The 21,152-nt window shown below is 31.3% G+C and overlaps 1 protein-coding gene across 1 annotated transcript in view; it reads left to right on the top strand.

Moving 5' to 3' along the window:
- The first annotated feature begins 497 nt into the window (after positions 1–497).
- LOC125073596 (tubulointerstitial nephritis antigen) overlaps positions 498–21,152 on the top strand; it is a 55,199-nt gene continuing 34,544 nt past the window's right edge. Inside the window, exon 1 of the mRNA XM_047684480.1 lies at positions 498–771. Coding sequence (XP_047540436.1) covers positions 761–771 — 11 coding nt within the window. The 5' untranslated portion in view covers positions 498–760. The remainder of the gene's footprint in view (positions 772–21,152) is intronic.

The raw sequence follows: 21,152 nt of genomic DNA, 5'->3' as shown, positions 1-21,152 counted from the left end.
GCACCGCAAAAGCAATTTATAAGAACATGAATATTCGTTTAATTGTTGCCAGTATATTTTTCAAACTTTTGGCATATTTAAATGTCGATTAAGTATATATTTTTATGATTAAATTTTAATACTTTTATTTGCCTTGGCGTGTTAGAGGTTAAGCTCAATGTAGAGGTAAGTCTTAGGGTTCATATATTTAAGGTTCTAAGTAAAGTCATGAATCGGGGATACTTTAGCCTTTTCCAGGATCTTCTTCCAAAATAATCTGTAGAAAAAGGCAAATAATGATTTTCAATAAAAAATAACAGAGGCAATTTCGTATGTGTGATGTGTAATGGTTTAAAACAATTTTGGTGTAGGAATGTTGCATGCTGAAAATAAAAGTCAATTTAAATGCATTACTGAATAGTTTTTTGAAATTTGCCGTACAACTTCATTCGCATGGCAATACAGCACGCGATATTAAATCAGGTGTGTGCGAGCGGCAAGCGCAGTTTAATTTCGACACTCGCGCTAAACTGACGCTAAGACGTTCCAAATTCAAATTTGCCGCGCGAAGTGACAGTTCGATTTATTCTTTTTTTTTTCTAAACCGGACCCCGTTAGGTTCGAGTGTTTTTTTAAAACAACAATGGACAGTTGATTTTTTTTATTATGTCCGTGGACTAGAGTTTTTTTTTAAAAAGAAGATTTTGTTAAAGTTTCTATTAGCATTTTCAGTCGATTTCGGTCTCTTGGCTGTGTTAAGTTGTTAACAATAAAAGCTGTCATGACGAATACGTAAGTAAAATATTTTGCATAATAATAAAATTATTATCGCTAGTTTCTTTTGTTTGAAAAATATTTGTTTAACTTCCTGTTCGTTTTGTATTCTGAAAACAAGGTGCGTTCAGAAAATATCTTACTGTCATTGGTATAATTTTTGAAAAATGCTTACATGGAGTTCAAATTCTGACAAATTTCCACAAACAGGTATCCTAGAATTACGTTCTTATTCTTTAATTGAAAATATTTTCATTATTTTTCAATAATAACGTAGAACTATATAATAAAATAACGTGTCATTAAAACCATTCGAAAATATGACAATGAAGTTTTAATATAAAATTTAAAAAATTTACTTTTACGTCTCTCATCAAATAGAAAAATTATGGTCAAACAAAAATCGATAATTTTTTATGATATATCTATTAATAGAAAAAAAAAATACAAAAAACCGAATACAGAATACATATCACATTTTTAAAATAAAGTATTTTATTGATCCATTATAATTTCGTAAAGATTTTAAGCACCATAGAACAATATTATACATTTTTAGATTTAAAAAAGGACATATTCGATGATACGTATCGTTTTCATATGTATTTTCGCCACTGCTACACAGATTTTGATTATTTAAACTTTATTCCATTGGGACCGCAATGATTCCATATATTTTCATTTCGTGTAATCGGGAAAAATCTTGTTAAATAGACTTAATGTGTATAATTTTCATGGATTCTAATTACTGAATAAAGAGAATACCGTTCAATTATTTCTGAGTTATATAGTAATGGAGTTTACATCAGTCTGGATAACTTCAGTTTAACACTCTAATAATCGCCCAAATTAAATAGCATTTAAAACTTTTTCTATAAAAGTTTTAGATAACAAAATATTGTATATGCTTAACAATTTGGACGTATATTTTGAAGAAACGTTTGAGAAAAAAGGACTTAAGAGGATTTCGGTAAAATCGCATCGATTTTTGGGCTGACGCTGATTATTATTTATTTATTTTAAAATAGGTATACTAATAATATTTTTTATCATTTTTTTTAGTTCGGTATCCACTACCACTTACCACCAGGTAGAGTGGAGTTATAGGTTTACCCGGAATGTATAAAAAAAATAATTTTAATATTATTTATTCAAGTAGGCTCATACAAGCACTTTCTCCTTATTTTACAAAAGTACTTTTATTTAAAGGCTACTAACGATTCGGAACAAAGATTCTACCAAAAAGAACCCCCAAGCGACTAAGTAGTTACTCTTTTCTATCGATTTACATGGTGAACGAGAATTGAGTTATTTTTTGCCCTCCATAGAACCGCGCCGCACTTCCACACCTCCGTACTTTTTTATCATCTATATATCCTTTTCTAACTCATTTATTTGTTTCTCAATTACGAATTGGTATATATAGTTCAATATTGTTACTGCACTTCACTTGATGGTAGGTCTTTGTGCAAATCGGCTGGTAGGTACCACCCACTTATAAAATATTCTACCGCCAAAGCAATACTTAGTATTGTTGTGTTCCGGTCTGAAGGGTGAATGAGCCAGTATAATTACGGGCATCTTAGTTGCCAAGGTTGATGGCGCATTTCCGACGAAAGGAATTCGCAAAATATTGCGTTTTGAATGTCGACGAAGTCGTTATCGGAGCTTTGAAAGCATCATAAGTATTTAAGTGGCATAGTGGCATATATACATAAATATGTGTGTATATATCAGGAACTGCTTGTATTCCACAATATAAACATAAATAAAACATAAATCTGTAATTTTTTATCTTTTTTCTTCTTCGATTAGAATGTTCTATACGTATATAGGTATATTTTTAATACGTTTGAATGTGCGAAAATATTCTGTATAAATCCAGGATCAAAGAAAAAGTTACACCCTTGAGTTACATTATACGGTTCACTTATTGGGCGGTAAAGAAAATATCGCGGAAAAATCTCCATGGATAGAAATATCTTTTATATCCAACAATCCGTATTCTAATTTTCACTGAAGCAATGTGACATTTACTGACCGTTGTAGAAGATAATTTTTTTTTTTTTTCGTTGATGCATAAGTTTTAATTCTTAAATAATATATTTAATTAATTTCGCTACACCGTCAAAACGTTGATTCAAAGAAAAATCGTGATATTTGTGCTTGTTATACGATATACACCACATTTTACATTTACATTACGTTAACAGCCTGTAAAATTCCCACTGCTGGGCTAAGGCCTCCTCTACCCTTGAAGGAGAAGGTTTGGAGCATATTCCACCACGCTGCTCCAATGCGGGTATACACCACACCATTCAGCAATACAAAGTACCTATTACTGTTTATCGTTGTGATTTGGTGGTATCAACCCAGAAGGGATTTCCAAAGACTTACCACTGTTAACATTTACAAACCAAAACATCGAATTTTAATACCATAGGCTATAAAAACGGATGTAAAATTATTTTTGTAAAATATTCCTGTAATAAAATAGTTTATTAGTTATGAGTTCGACAACCAATCAAACTGACAGATTAAAGAATACGCAGATAACAGACTTAATGTATTAGCTGTACAAATAGAAGATTAGAGTAAATCAAGTTAGTTTACTTTAGATAATTTCTGATAACAATTTACTTCATTGTATTTCAAAATATTTGTAAATTATCATTTATTAATCGACTAGTTTAAATACAAGGAGTTAATGATAACCTTGTTTGTGGTTATATGTTACATCAGACAGCCGAAAGATTTCATTGAAAAAAAAACTGCCATTGAACTAGTCTTGTGTTGTGACGTCACTAATAATTTAATATGGCGTACTGCCAATGTTATCTTGAAAAACAATCATCGTTTCTTAATCCGATGGGACAGCAATCAAACAAGACCGGAGAGATTACAGTCGAAGACATTTCGTTGTGTCTCGAAACAGAAGTGGAAATCTATTAGCATAGACCTCAACTAGCGAAAAACACACCTTGAATCTAGGATCTTGTAACCTATAGCCTCATTAAGTAGCTACTATACCAAAGGTTAAGTGTGTATTTGTCTACGGAAAGAGTATTGATCCATAGTAGTTGATGTCAGATTCACCAGTGGTTATTACATACAAAGTACATTTATTTATAAATTTATCTGTAATATTTATTAATATATATCTCTATAACAATATTTTGTTATAGAGTTATACCGTAGATATATTGTCTATACTTCTGTTTCCATGATGTTATAATTGCATTTTTAGGACTCCGTACCCAAGGGGGCCTAATATTATTAAGCTTCCGCTGTCCTTCTGTCACTAGGCTGTATCTCATGAACAGTTGAAACTTTTACAGCTGATATATTTCTGTTGCCGCTATAGCGACAAGTAATACTACTAAATACTAAAAACAGAATAAAATAAATATTTAAGTGGGGCTCCCATACAACCTACACCGATTTTTTTTACCGTTTTTATAGTTAATGGTCTTGCTCGAATTAATTATATAAATAAAATAGTCATTCATTAAAAAAATGTATTCTAATCTTAGTAGAGGTGCAAACGTTTTGTATAACAAACATGCAAACATACAATTGACCCCGCCCTCGTGTTCAGTCTATTTTTCAATATTTTGAAATGGCAACACAGTCGTGTGTCATTTCGGGTTTTCGCATTTTTTTCAATAAACTGAGGGGTTTAAAGTTCATGAATTACACAAAATATCATGTATCGTTTACAGATAATTAATGGCCTTGATATTACCGTAATGCCAAGGCAAGACGAATGTTAATTACAGATGATTAAACCGAGTCGTAAAATACTTTTATTGATCAATTGACATCACATGTCATAACAGACAGTTTTTAATCTGTTATCGAATGAATGACCCTTTAATAAAGTCATAAGAGGACTGGTTAGTTTGTACAGATAATAAAATTATAATCGATATTAATTGAGGCGCCATTTTTTTTTAATTGCCCAACTGAAAGAAACTCCTAAACGAATAAATTGATAGTAGAAGACTCAGCGCTTTGCGGAGATACAATAGATGTTTCATATAAATAATATTTTTAAGAACAATTTTTTTATTACAATTTTTGTACCAACGAACACTTAATTCTGTATAATTTACATAATATGACAAGAAAAAGGTTTACACATTATCTTGTACGAATTAATTAAGATCTTTATCATTTTATTATCATTTCAAAACAGAATTACCTTGACATAAGATATTTTGTATGCAAACATTATAGGTGTTTATCCTGCGTAACCTACTTTTTATTTTACACGGTTAATATTATTTAACAATGATTTATAAATTAAAATATGATAAAACTAACAATATTATTAAGTTAAATATTTACTGTATATGTACTGAAATGAAACATAAGAAATATAATAACCATAACCATAAAAAATAACCGTTATTATAACTTATTTGAACCTGCGTTCTAATATATCTGCATATATTTTTAGGGTTCCGTACCCAAAAGGTAAAAATGAACCCTATTAATACCCCGCTATCCGTTCGGTTGAAAACACTGATGATGTATTTCAAAATAAATATATAAGGGGGCTCCCATACAGTACTCTCCTTATAAACAGCCTGGTTTCATGGAACACTGTTTAGTTTTAATTGCGATTGAGTAAATATAAATTATATATACAAACTCTTTCAATTTTTTTTTCTTAGTCTCTCTCTCCTTTCTTAGATCTATAGAGGTTTGAGTAGTTTGGTCCCATCAAAGTCATTTGATTTACTATAATATAATAATTATAATTAAAAAATATTTTTATGCTAGGAAAGGAAATACTATAGTACTAATATAACGATTAGTAAAAAGTTGTATAATTGTCTATGTCCAAAACTCATAGTCTTTCTAGTAAACAAGACCAAGAACTCATTAACACAGTAACTATTACAAATTCCGTGTTAAACTTACGTGATTATTGTTGTTGTATTGTCTTGATTAATTTATATATAAGTCCTCATTTTATCTATAGGCATGATCAGTCTACCTTTCAGTAACTTAGATCAATTAAAAAGTACGCCTCTGAAAGATTTTCATAAATGAACTTCATCTAAATTATTTGTGACTTTTCTTAAACGTATGAGAATTGATTGTGCTCTAATAAATAACAGCCCGAGATGGCCCAGTGGTTAGAAAGCGTGCATCTTAACTGATAATGGCAGGTTCAAAACCACTGCAAGGAAGCACTACTGAATATTCAAGCGTATAATTTGTGCTTATAATTGAGCTCGAGCTCGGCGTTAATAGAATATATCGTGAGGAAACTTGCATCTAACTATGTAATTTCCATGAAAATCTGCCACATGGGTTTCCATAGCGTGGTGGATGAAACTCCACATCTTCTGAAAGAGAGTAAAGATGTTAACCCAGTAGTGGGACAGTAACGGGATGTTAATTTACGATAAATTATTTATTTAAATATAATTTATAGATCTACAATGATGTAACAATATTTATTTTACAAATGTGCAAATGTATCAGGCAATAGGCTTGCAAAATTAGTATTAATATTCCGCTCATCTGATAATATATACAGTCCCGAGATATCGCTGGCAGCCTGGCTTCCGTGCCTCTTAACGTTCGACAAAATATATACGTGTGGGAGGAATTCTGGAGGAATATTAATAGTATTCGCACATGCATTGGAAAGTCGAAGGCATGTTGGGTGCAGCTCACCCCAGATCAGAAGTCAATGCCCTTTGCAAGCGGATATGCAAAAATCACGTTCAAACGTTCATCGATGTAAATAGTATATGTTGTAGAAACTATAATCTACGGTTATCGGTCATAACATTTGACAGCATCGTTCGTTCACGAGAAAGCAGAGCGCTGTATCAATTAAAACTGGCGCCGTTTCGTATCTTAGATTTTTAGTAATCCAGTCGCAACTGGGTAATCTTGTTTGAATAACGGTGAATCGATTTTTATTTACTCTTAAACAATGTTATCGTTTCGATCAAGAAGTATTTGGGATCGTTTTTAAGATATTACTGATGATCTTGTTGACCCCTTTAATTCAGCTTAACACAAATCATTATTCATGTATTCAATTAGTATTTATGCTTATCTTGATTGGCGGTAAAATTGTCGTAGCGTATTGTTGTTGTTGAAATAAGCTTCTAAATCTTCTCGAAAGGAGAGAAGTATTCGAGCCAGAATTTTGACATTTCCAGAGTGTTACTGCTACCATAAAAGCTTTAACTAAGTGGTTGGGCTTTATGCAAGCTCATCTGGAAGGTATCCACTCATCATTAAATCAACCGCCAAACAGCAATACAATTAGTGTTATTGTGTTCCAGTTAGAAGGGTGAATGAGCCAGTGTCTATATACAGGCCCAAGGGTCATAACATTTTAGTTCACAAGCTTGGTAGCGCGTTAGCGATTGGATGGATGGCATTTCTTAAGATGCAAATGCTATGGGTGTTGATGTTCACTTACCATCAGATAGTCCTTTTGCAAGTCTCTTCCCATTCAAAATAAAAAAAGGTCTAAGGGTCGCGATTGAACTTGCGACTATCTTTAGGAACCTCGTAAACTATTCTGCTATTGACGTTTATAAATGACCTATGCGTCGAATATTTGGGACCACCGGTTGGTAGTACAACTAACCATATCATAGTTTATTGTGCTGGTAGTAAATAATACAGCATGTAGCATTAGAAGCAAATATATTATTATCTTTTTAAAGACGGTTCAAAGGTATTCATTTTAGATATCTTCTACTGGAGATAGATATATTTTTTACATACATACATTAGCAGCCTGTAAATTTCCCACAGTTGGGCTAAGGCCTCCTCTCCCTTTGAGGAGAAGGTTTGGAGCATATTTCACCACGCTTTGGTTGGTGGAATGTGGCAGAATTTCGTTGAAATTACACAAATGTAGGTTTCCTCACGATGTTTTCTTTCATCTCCGAGCACAAGATGAATTATAAACACAAATTAAGCACATGAAAATTCAGTGGTGCCTGCTTGGGTTTGAACCCGAAATCATCGGTTAAGATGCACGCGTCCTACCCGCTGGGTCATCTCGGCTCTGTATTAAGCCTATACCCGTACGATTATACTAAGCAGGTTGATATCTTTAGAAAAATATATATATTTATATAAAACGAAGATTTAATTTCTGAACATGGTATAAAATAACGTCTGATACAATTTGAGTCGATTGGCATTAGCATTTTTATAAGTTGTTTTATTATAAAAATGAATTTTGGTAGGATATCTCAATATATACAATTTTTTTTTTTAATTTTCTAAATTATTAAATATGGTATTCATACGCAATAAATAGTCGCATTAAAAGACGTAAAATCCAGACGTCATCTTCATTGACTCGGAATGTGTCCTTGAAATCTCAGAGTTCGAGATTCCCATCGGAATGTATTTAATGAAGTCAGTATTCCTACGATGCCATCACAATATTTTGTGTATTAATATTTTGATAATGACAAATATTGTATAGACACGAGAAATAATAAAAACTTGTAACCAGGTGTCCGTCGCCGCAAAGACGAATCGTTCATTTTTGCGCAAAGTGGTCATTTCTATGGTAATAAAATTTTACAAATACGCTTTTAGGTTTATCAATTCATAAATTTAAATCACACGTTAAGAAAACTGATTTGTAGGACGTGTTCTCGATATTGAATTATTTATATGACTTGTTGTCGCTCGCTACTTCGCTCGCGTTTCTGCTGTTGGTTGTCAGGTTTTACGTATAAAAAGTAGCCTATAGCTATGTCCTTCCTTGGAGCACAAGCTTTATACCAAATTTCATCGAATTCAGTTTTGTGGTTTAGCCATAAAGACCAACAGATGGACTGACGGTCAGAGTTACTTTCTCATTTATAATGTTAGTATAGACAAAAAAGGAGGAGTTAGTGTTCGTCGATTGCCAGCAGGATAAGTAATAATCTATGTAACTGATTTTCGGAAAAGACTAACTACTGAGTTTCTTACCGGTTCTTCTCAGTAGAATCTACATTCCAAGCTGTTGGAAGTTTAATTTAATCCTGTATAATGACAATTCAAGAGTGCACGAAAAATTCTACTTTGATAAAGTATGTTTTGATTTTTAAACAATAGATTCTTTCAAAATATATTCGGATATAATAAAAACAAGCATGGAATCGAAATTCCAACGAGTTATAATAACAATAATTTAAAAATAAACTATAGGTATTTAGTACGAATATAAATCATAAGAATGAGTTCATCTCAAGCATTCAAAGGCCATCCCGTGCCATCTTTTACGTTTGAAATTCGAACACGTTTTATTTTTTTGAAATCCATTCAGCTTTTGTTGCAAGAAAACTGTTTTGTTCTGAAAAATAAACGGGTATTATAAAATTAATGGGATTTCATTATATTTGCAATTAATTATATTTTGATAAATTTTCGTTGCTTATATTAACTTCCATATTTAAAATATTCTAAAACGCAGTGTTGGCTAAAATTATGATTGAACAAATAAATGGTCTAAAAAGTTTAAATGTTTTTTTTTCAGTGATTGTTTATAAGCAAATACTATTAATACGATTCTTTTACAGGTTCCATTGTGCGTTATGTGCGCAAACTTCGCACTATTTGTCATAGTAAATATTTACTGATTTTATCTGTGGGGTTTAAAAGTATAGTAAGTCTTAGTTGTGACAAATATTCTTACCGTTAGTTTGGTTTAGAACATAATCCATAACGTTGTCGAAATAAGATCCTTTAAACCACAAAGAAGCAAGCACAACAAACACGCTACTTAATCGCGAATTGTTAAATAAAAATTAAATTACGAAAATATCAGATAGTATCAACATATTTATTATTTATTTGTAGATTAAATAGGGAGCAGAAATGATTACTTATGAAATATAAATTATCTCACAGTATCTCATTCACAATAATATTGTAGGTAAAACGAACCGTTTATGAAATTTATGGAAAAAAACAACAAAATAAATATTGCGATTCCCGAACGAAATCGAAAATTGTATCGGCCAATAAACCACAGCTCTCCTTGACCCTATTACGTATTGTATGATATCATAATCCATAGCTTTTATTCTCATAAGATTTATTGTTTTGTTTTGATATGAACTGAAGTGTTTAAAAATATATCCACATGTAATTGGGACGTGACCCCTTTATGTATTAGTCACCTTTATTTACGATTGTACATCGATATAATGGTGGCAGGTCTTGACGCAGGTGCGAGAGTGTAGGTATGCATACTAAATTGCAAGGGATTTTATTTATTAAGATATTTGTAATTTATTGGTAATTAAAATACTTTTGTAACTTGGTGGGGAACAGTACCTACGGAGCTCCTTGAAGGTTTTTCTCAGTATAATCTATATACCGTACCATTACAGCTTTACGTTGAAAAGAAAGAACAAAAGTCCATAACAGTCTACTTGACGAAATATTCTTTCATAATTATATTTTTATTCTATTTGAAAAAATAAAATTAAATCTATCGTTATATACATAGAAGTTGATTAAGTTATAAATTAACAAAAAGTTTTAATAAAAATATTATTAAAGATACTTATTGAGATATTGTAAATAAAATTGAAAACACAAATTAAGGTTTCATTAAAACTTGATACTATGTATGTGATTGTACTTTAAGCATTTGCTAAGGTTCATTAGTTATGAAGTATTAACATATTTAATACTTTTAAATTCGGTCTTATTGATACAAATTGTATTTATCAAAGTAATCACCCGTATGACTTGTATAATGAGAGTGAGTGATAAATTCTAAGCATATTTCCGTTTCAATGCCTTAATTTAAATATTCAAGCATTGAGAAAAAAAATATGGAATTTAGACACAAAAAGGTTTTACTTCTCATGCATCGTAACCATTTTACGTTGTTTTTTTTTTAATATATCTGTAAAAAATAAATCAAGCTGTTTACTTTGTTCTTAAAATATTTGTTTTGAGTGAGCTGTTAAAATATGAGTGTTCATAAATACAAAGAGGTCAATCTCTAACATAAAAAAATCTTCATAAAATATGTAGAACGTTTCGAAACGTATAAAAAAATATATGTCAATTGTTATTATCTTCGTACATAGAATAAATATATGGACATAAAAAAAAAACAAAATCCGAAATATGCTAAATACTTTCAGGATTTTTTCATATGGCAATAAATCGATTTAACTAATCGATGGTATTAGTATTCTTGCCATCATTCTTATTAACAATTAAGTATTACTTGTACGTTTTTGTTTAATATTTATACCGTTGCTTGTTTTACGACATTTATTACTATAGTATCAAATAAAATGTGCATTGTTATTTGGCAATAAAATACTTTACAATGGTGATGGGTGGCTCATCGATACTATTTTTTTTTAATGCCTGATTGAAATAACTACTAATGTAATGAACAATAAATTTATACCAGATGGCGCGGTTCTGTGAAGGTTTTACTGTATTGTATGTTTATTATTATATTCTTTTGTAAGTAAGGCTTTGCAGTTGCACCCGCTGTAATTAATTTAAAAAAAAATGTAGACTCTGAGGGTCCAATTCTTTTAACAAATTTACACTTTGTCGCAGTCCAATCCAAACGTAATCGTTGCCCTTCAGCCGTTTTTCCATTGTACTATACGCAGCAATTCAGTTGCGGTTCAGTCAAATTTAGATCGGAATAAAATCGGGACCGTATCGTTGCCGTTATAAGTTTGTAGAATTGACCCACAGATTATAAAACAAAGGACAAATGGAATTTAAGTAAAGAAACCAAAGCGAATACAATTTCCTGGTAGTACGAAACGTTGCGTCTTTTTGTTAATATGTCAATAATAAAATAAAAGTTAGGACGATGGAAGCGACAAGCGTGAATATCAAATTCTTGTATATATAAATACTATTATAGAATTTAGATTCAGTCTAAGTCTAGATGCAAAACGTAATAGCGAAAATATTTACACAGCGGTCATTGATCCGCTTTCTGCGACGGTTTTAGTTTTTTTTTTTAGCTTAGTATTGAACCAAGATTCAGTGTAGAATGCCTAAATTATTAATATTATGATATCCAAAACACAGAATAACGTTGAACTCGCTGCAGTTGATAATTTTATTGTATTTTAGGAATTTATAAGTGAATTAATATGATTCACCATTCCTTTGTTAGGTGTAAATTAAACTTAACCTTTTTTTTAATTAAAAAAAAGAATAAGAAAATTTAAAATAGTATCAATAGTATATTTAGTAACATAAAAATTAACAAGAGCCTATTTTTTTTTTCTTTAGTTTTTATAATATAGCAAAGAAACAACTAATGTGTTGGTACATTAAAAAAATAAATAATAAAATGCACTATAACATGGGGTGCAATGCGATGATGATTAATTAAATGAAATGATTTCTCAATTTACAATCACGGTTTAAGATTACGAATTATTGTTTTAAATGTGTAAAATTAATCATATAATTAATATTAGCAACATGCTAATAAGAATATATAAAAATAAAAACAAAATATAATTTACAGTTCACATTAAACTCCAATCATTAATTTATTTATTGTAACATTAGTTTTTGTCGAATTAAATTGCGATGAACTCGACTATGACTCGGTTTACAGTAGATCAGATCGACATATTGTCGTTTGTGGTATTATTAAAAGCGAGAGTTTTTCACGTCAATAATTTTGAATGGCGGCATAAAATAATAATTCTGAGATAACTTCCAGATGATTAAAAAAGGCGACGAATAAATAATATACATACAAACTTTACTTTGTCGTACGGCTTTGTCCAAACTTGTCTGGGTAGGTACCACCCGAATATCACATGCTTTATCACCAAGCAGCAATTCTTAGTATTGTTGTATTCCAGTTTGAGGGGTGAGTGAGCCAATGTACCATACAATGGACACAAATTCTTAGTTCCCTTGGTTGATGTCGCAATGGCAGTATAGGGAATGGTTCACATTTCTTACGCCGCCCAATATCTATCGCTACCGATAGATATTGACAATTTACCATTTTTCCTCTTCTCAAACGCTATAAGCTTAATTGCGTATCGTCACAATAATGGTACAATGATGTATGTGCACTTAATAATAATAATAGTAATAATACAGAACCTTAAAGTAATCATTAATGTGATGGTTTTTCGAATTGACTGTCCGCCATTGAAATTATATTTCACCCCTACAATTCTATGTTTATATGAAAATATAAATATTTTTACACTTTTACGACTGTGTGTGACGTGTGTCGTAACTTTAACTAGCCTGAGGTTGCCCTCTGTTAGTGTGTGCCGGCTATTGTTTCTGTGGAAGACGTCTATTAACATACATTTTTGCATGTATCCAAAATCCAAACAGTACACAACAGATAGATTCGTCTAAACATCGAATTCAAATAATTTAAAGAACGCATCTTAGTTCCCAAAGATGATCATTAGCGATGTTAGGAATGGTGACAGCGCCATTGTCTATGGGAGGTGGTGACCACTTACCATCAGTTGGTCCATTTGCTCGTCCGCCAATCTATATCATAAAAAAGACGAGACGAGGCGAGGCCTTTGCCACATAGCGCGATATTTACGGGCGGTTACTTTTTTTTTTATATGTCGGTTCGACTTAATATAAACCAGCTTCAAATCATATAACGTTCTAATATTATAATTATACATGACAGGGCGTTTAATGTCTGTTTCGTGTTAATAACGGCGCCAAGACGCTTATCGAGCTAAGTATGCGGGCAAAAAATTCAACTATTTAATTAACAAAATCTTAATACAATATTTTAAAAACCACCGAGAGTTATTGCCAGTTATAAAAATTGCCGACGCAATTATATTCTACGATTAGTAATTTGCGTTTACACTTTTATTTTATTTCTGCTTAAATATTATTTATTTATTAAAACAAAATTATTTATTATTTTTTTTTTACAAAAAAATACACAATCTTATCCTAGTGTACAAGGTATGGTGCGTTATCTGAAATTAATAAAGACACAAAATCTATTCTTTTTTTTAAAGTAAACACTTATTAAAAATAAAAATGCTTAAAATTATTTACTTACTTATGAATTAAATAACTAGAGATTTTATAAATTTTCAGAGGTTATTAAATACTTCAATTATGTAACAATACTAGTAGTATAATATAATCTTTTCCAAATCAAGAGAAAAGCCAAATAAACAATATTTGACAGTAAATTGGCGCGATATCATTGGTCGAGAGCTTTATTAATCTATGATATTCAGTATGGATTTGCAAAAAAAACAGTGTTTGAAACGTCGATACAACTGTTATCGGAATTTTGGAAGTAATTCAATGAAATAAAGCCTAAACAAGGTTTATCTCGTCGAAATCGTTCGGTCGGAACTTTCGTGTAAATCAATAAACACAAAAGAACGTTTTAACCATAAAGGAGTTTGCAAATCAACCATTTGGATATGGATATATACGATAGTCTCTAAAGAAAAAAAACGGATTATTTTTATAAGCATATTTAGGGTTCCGTACCCAAAAGGTGAAACTATTTTTAAGACTGCTGTCCCTCCGTCCGTCTGTCACATGTATCTCATGAACCTTTTACAGATGATGTATTTCTGTTGCCTCTATAACAACATATTAAAAAATATATATATTTAAGTGGGGTTCCCAATACAAAAGACATTTTTTGCCGCTTTTATAGATGTTGATGATGATGGCATGGAAATCTTCCTGTTATTTTAAATTGTATGTATATTAAATGTAGAATATGTGCAAAAGCAATAATTTATTAAAAAGTTCCAAAGACTCAACCGATTTTGATGCCTTGGAATATTCTCTATAATATTATGAAGGTATCCTCAACATTTCCATTTAAACAAACAATTTGTATTACGTTAGTTATAATGTTTTGATAATTTCCAAAAAGCTATACAAATTTCAGAAAGGAGAAGTTGTTCAAAATCACAGATAGGATTAAATTTGATTTATTTACAAAGAGTATTCTTTGTATGTAACACACATACAATTATGTAGTTTAAAATTGCAATTAACAACAGAGCTAGGCGCTATTACCGACTTTAGACTAAATATTGACATACGACATTCTTCCTCGGTATTATAATCGCCTATATTATAATACCATAAGATCACTGATAACTTTGTAGATATCTGAAAGACGAGACACAACTTGGCCTTGGAATTCCTAACCGAAATATTCCATTCACGTGATATGCAACTTTATAGCGTCGCAAATAAAGGTCAAAATGGTTTTTTATAGTATATTCACTTATGATAGAAAACACATAGGTTCAGATTCAATTTATCTTTTATTTGGACTAATTTAATACCGTACATTTTAAATGTGGACGATGCAGTACATTTTAATTTTTTTCGGGATATCAATATTGATGTAAATGCGTCTGATTAATTAATTAACAACGTAAATATGGCTCATAAATATAATTGTTAATTGCTCTAAAATTTTATTAATTTTACATCGAAAGATAACGCTATAAATACTTATAGAATCGTTCGTCTCAACTGGAGTCAGGAGGGCTGGTTCATTTTTGCCCAGAGGACCGGAATTGCGATTCAAAGGGGAAATGATGATAGTATTTTTGCAATCATTCCACGCTCACGGACATGATTTGTACAGTAATTTTTAAAATGTTTGTATATAAGGCCTTGAAGTAAATAATTATTCATATGTAAATATAAAAAAAAGAGTATATATTTCTTAATTTCTGGGACAATAAACGAGTCTGCATGTCAAATGAATTACATAGCTGTTTTTAGTGTACGGTCTCTGAAAATGTTAAGCTGTTTTGTAAGTTGATAGTTTTGGTTACACAGATGTTCATAAAACAAGAATGAGCCATCTATACAAATGAAATGAGTCGCATTGACAAACAGAGTATAGTACACAATAAACGGGTCGATTTTACCATTACTTTTTTATGACCTCGGTAGGCGGAAGAGCAAATGGGCCTGATGGTACCGATGGGCCGAGTGGTCAGCACTGTCAGCAATATTAACCATTCCTTACATCGCCAATGCGTCACCAAGCTAGGGAACTAAGATATTACGTCCCTTGTGCCTGAAGTTACACTGGCTCATTCACCCATCAAACTGGAACACAAAAATACTGATTACTGCTTGGCGGTAGCATATCTGATGAGTGATAACCAACCCAGACGGGCTTGCCCTACCACCGCTTAGGAAATAATACGCGTGTGTATGTTAACGCTGATCTCATGAGATAATCACGGGGAATTTCTTTCGCTATCACCACTAAACAGATTGACTCACGATGATAAGATAAATCCATACTAATATTATAAATGCGAAAGTAACTTTGTCTGTCCGTCCTTTGTTCTTTTAAGATCTAACCACGCTTGAACTCAAAGGACTACTTCCTCTACATACGCTACTTTTCCCGCTACTATTCCTAACAGACAACCGACACCTAAAACGCGTGCGAATCCGCGAGCGACAACTAGTTATTTATAAATCATCATCCTTCTGCCCTTATCCCAATTTTACTTAGGTTCGGCGCAGCATGTCTTCTTCTTCCATACTTCTCTGTCGGACGTCATCTCACAAGTAACATTCTTTCTAACCATATCGTCTTTCACACAATCCATCCATCGTTTCTTTAGTCGTCCCCTACCTCTATATCCATCCATATATATATTCGCGCTGACAACTGTCGAGTAGTTACCATGTATCATACATATATATACACACATATATCACCATTTATACTTATAACATGTTCTATCATAATACAACATTAATTTATTACTGTTATTGTGTTCTGGTTTAAAGAGCGAGCGGGTTAGTGAAACGTATTTGATGTAATTTTTAATACTGGTGCCACATTAACGATGTAAGGAATTGTAAACATTTCTAAATGCCACCATCAGGCTAAATAGCCATTCTGCCAATCGTTATTAAATGATAAAAAAAAATTGCATACAAACAAGCAAGGATAAAGATAACATTAAATAATAATCGATAGAAATATAAACAAACAAATATAACAATTTATCAGGGCACCTTCATCATAAGCCGGTTATATTGATAATCTCGAAATATGATTGCGTACAATCGATACTGCATTATACTTACATTTAAAATATATCACAATAAAAACATTTCTGCGAAAGACGCTACTCTTAATCCAGCGAGATAGCACATGATTCTTAACCGATTGTGGATTCAAACCCAGGCAAGCACAACATATCTTAAGAAAACTGGCATTCGATGAAATTCTGCCACATGTATTGGAGCGGTTTGTTGGAATAATTATTAAGCCTTCTCCTCAAGAGGAAAGGAGGTCGTTGCCTATCTATGACACATTGAAAAACTTCTTTCTTTTACTTTTTTTCACTCTAGTGTTTCATATCATTTTGAAGGCATTGGTGCTGAATGGTATGATTTGAAGGAACGCGCTCACACTCCGTATTATAAAACATATTGAGAAAAAAGTTCTTTCAAATTATCCTATTAGTAAATTATTAAACGCGTAATGTTAATTTTGATTAAGGTCTTAGAAGATCGCATCAGCCCAAACTTACTTTAAATTGCATTTTAAAAACAGTTTGAATGCTTCTATGACATAGATTCCTATTTCCTGCTATTTATTAACTGGAATTCATAAGACTTTTCGAAATCGATACACGATTAAAGTAATTTTGTACGATAGAAACAAATAGTAACTAGTAGTTCTGACTTTGAGTTTTGTCAATGAAACCTTCGAAACTTAGGATCCTCTAGCTACAGTAGCTTCATTCTGGCAACTCATGAAACCCGTATTTCATTTATTTTGCTACACAGATTTTCTAGTGAAGATCCGTGTATGATTCTTCTTCTACACATATTCCTCCTTCTGAATTGTGGCTCTGGTGGCCATTATCGGCTTGGAAGCTGAATGGTACACCTATTTTTGGCACGCTTGCAATCATTGATACTTTTTCTATTCTGATTATTTTTGTCTATTGTGTATTTATTTTAATATTTCTAGATCAAACTAGAAACGCTTATAGCGCAAATGCGAATTTTACATAAAAAAAATCGACTAAAAAGTTTTAAGTTAAAATAATATAACAACCAAAAAGGTTTTATAGAATGTTACACTTTTTTAATAGATTGTTTGATCATTGTTAATTGAATGCCTGTCATGTAAATAGCCTTGAAAAAAATATCAAAGTTCAAACTAATTCCGCTAAGCTAACGCTAAAAGATATGACCTAGGTAGCGATTAGACAATGGTTTAATTTTAGAAATAAAGGCCTATTAGGCCATAAAAAATAATATTATTAGTAAAAATAAGTTTTTATATATTCCAATTTTTTATATATGCTATGTTGATCATTGAGGAGATCCTTTAAAAACCAACACTAGGTATTTTAAAAGGTCTTGCTTAACCTTAAAATGTATTGTTATCGAAATTAAACCAACATATAATATTTTAATTCCGAATAATAAGAAGACAATGATTAAATTATGTTTTCAAGATTTGAATAAAACAAACCAACAAATTTTTCAAGTAAATTAAAAGTTGTAAAAAATTAACACCCATAGAAATCCCTATGCTGGATTTCTCTCGTGTTCAACTTTAGTGCCGGTGAATACATTTTGCGGTAATGTTATAAGTATAGGTTACCTTAAGATGTTTTCTATCCCCCCAGCTCACGAGGTAAAGTAACTCTATCTATTACAATCCAAATTCAGAACCGATGCTTTAAAATTGAAACCTGTGACAAGATGATTTAAATGTGCCGTAATAGCCTACTCGAATAGAATGTATTGTTATTTTAACTGATATAAAAAAAAAAAAAAAACATAAAAAACTTAAACACCCGCGATTTTCTCTTCGTTTAAATTCTATCCACTGAGTCATTACGATTCTTTTGTTTGAACAATATACAAATTATTTATAATTGACCTTTCTATACCGTTAGTGTATATATAATTCCCTCTCAGATTCGACGACATTTGAAACTTTAAAGGTCTTTGTAGTAGGTTACAATACAACTGCCTTTGACAACCATATTAAATCGCATTCATTCCCGAAGAAATCATTGTATTTTCACTCTTATCACAATGCAATAAAGGTGATATATATTGTATCGATAGATAATAAGTTCTCTGTCACAATATTTAGTCCCTCGTAAATCTAAACCAACTTGACGTTTAGTATTTGAATGATTTATAATGAAATGTTTATTATATTTCCAAATTTAACAGGGTCTCCGGTTAACGTTCTGATTTTGCGATAGGTTTCGAAGCTTAAAATTTAACGCCAATTACGATTACAAAATTGAATCATAAGTGATCACTTCCGTTGCACTTGATACTCAATAATTCACTTAGTCCAAATATTATGGAATAATGTTATGATATTTTTGAATACATATTTATATCACATTCGTCAAAAATTCGGCTATTGACTATTCGCAACTAGACATAGCTGGCACATGAGAAATTGAAGCACTTAAGTGTTTACAGGATCATACCTATTCCCTGATTCATAATCCAATGGAACACCAATTCTACCAAAGAGGCTTAACGCACTTACCGCGGCACAGGCTTGGTAACATTGTACCTCAATTTAGGCCGTAATGTACGTATAACTTTTCATTGACTCGATTCGGGATTTTAACCTTGGGATAAGTAGGCTTAAGTTGAAGTTGTAAGAAGTCATAATACATTTCTCTTGCCTATCTACGTCACAACACATCATCCTATTTTCAGCTTTTATTTTCCAACTACCATAATTTTGTGTTATGTATAAACTTACATACTATTATAATACGTAAAATCTAATGTCATGCTTTAAGTTATATTCATTGGTATGTAAAGAAGGTATTGGCATGTTTTGTTCTTTATAACGACTCACATCTGATTCCCGTTTAATAAATAGTTTATGTTTAAAGAGTTTATATGTTTCACAGATATACAATGATCTGTTTTCTATATTTCCTCGCATTTTTTGGAGAAAAATCGACCTAAAATAAATTCGCCTGATTTAATCAGGTAAAGTCAGTTAGTGAAAAACAGGAAAAAGATTAATTTTCAAGACCAAAAAGCAGACGTGTTAATGTCAACATGTTTTCTATTTTTCCTAAAGTTGCGCAATTATATTTTTTCGTCGCTGAACAAACCAAACGTATTTTGATGATTTATTGTACAGATAAAAATATCTTTATCAATAACAAAGCACTTAATTAAATAACGTGTCATTTTTTTGTTTGTTTAATATTTAGTGTGTGCATTTACTGACATAGTTTCTCATTTCAAATTTGCTATTCTTCTATATTTTTAGTATATATATTATTTTCCTCTCGCATTAATGAGCAATAAGCAAAAGGTTAATTGGAATAGGATCATTATTAAGGGTTCCGTACTTAAAGGGTAAAACGGAACTCTAGATAAGGCTCTGTTGTCCGTCGGTCCGTCAGTCCGTCTGTGCGTCTGTCAGCGGCATCTCAACCGTGAATAGTTAGACATTTGAAACTTATACGTAGTTTATATTTCTCGGCAACAAAATACTTAAAACCGAATAAAATTAATATTTAACTTGGGCTCCCATACAGCAGAGATTATTTTTTGCCGTTTTTATAGATAATGGTACCTTCGTGCGCGTGTCCGACCAGTACTTGGTTTTTTTAACAAATTTTATTACTAAAATTATATTTTTCAAGCAATAAACGATTCTTTAGTATTTAAATGAACACATTCACGTTACACCATAACTAAAGTGACAAATTGATTCGTTAATTAGACTGATTATTTTTATTATAGCATGTGTGATACAAATGAAGCTATTGATAAATAAATGAGTTCCCATGCTACGAGAGTGTTATCAGACCTCGACAGATTAATAATATTTTTTAATCAATGCTGTCAGTCTTCTACTATTCCCGCGTGATTTATAACACCACCAAAGTCTATACTTTGGTGGTGTTATAAATCAATCATTCTATATCATAGACTGTACAAGCTTTCTCAATAAATGGCCTATCTAAAGCAAAAAGTTTTTATAAAACGGGCCTCGTAGATTCTTTACAAAATACGAAGAATCTGTCAGTTTTATAATATTATAATGGATTTATTGATTAAAACGTATATATATTATATAGCCGATACGCAAAGCGAGAAGGTAAAAATATATTTTGAATAAATCCCGGTGACTCAAATTACAAAAGAAAATATTTAAGTATTCCTTTTCTTATCAGTGTCATGATTATTCCGCAAGTAGGTCAATGTGCTGTAGACTTAGACGTCAATAGAGGTGGCGTTTATTTTATTTAATTTATAAATGAAAGTATTTTTATAGGTTAATGAAATGTTTTGTCTACAAATGTGTTAGTACGCTATTCAAATAATGTTTCATATTCTGTTATTGA

This window comes from Vanessa atalanta, chromosome 24, assembly GCF_905147765.1.
Source record: "Vanessa atalanta chromosome 24, ilVanAtal1.2, whole genome shotgun sequence".
Classification (NCBI taxonomy): Eukaryota; Metazoa; Arthropoda; class Insecta; order Lepidoptera; family Nymphalidae; genus Vanessa; species Vanessa atalanta.
The sequence above is the reverse complement of the archived record's forward strand: the minus strand, read 5'-3'. Positions and strand labels throughout refer to the sequence as shown.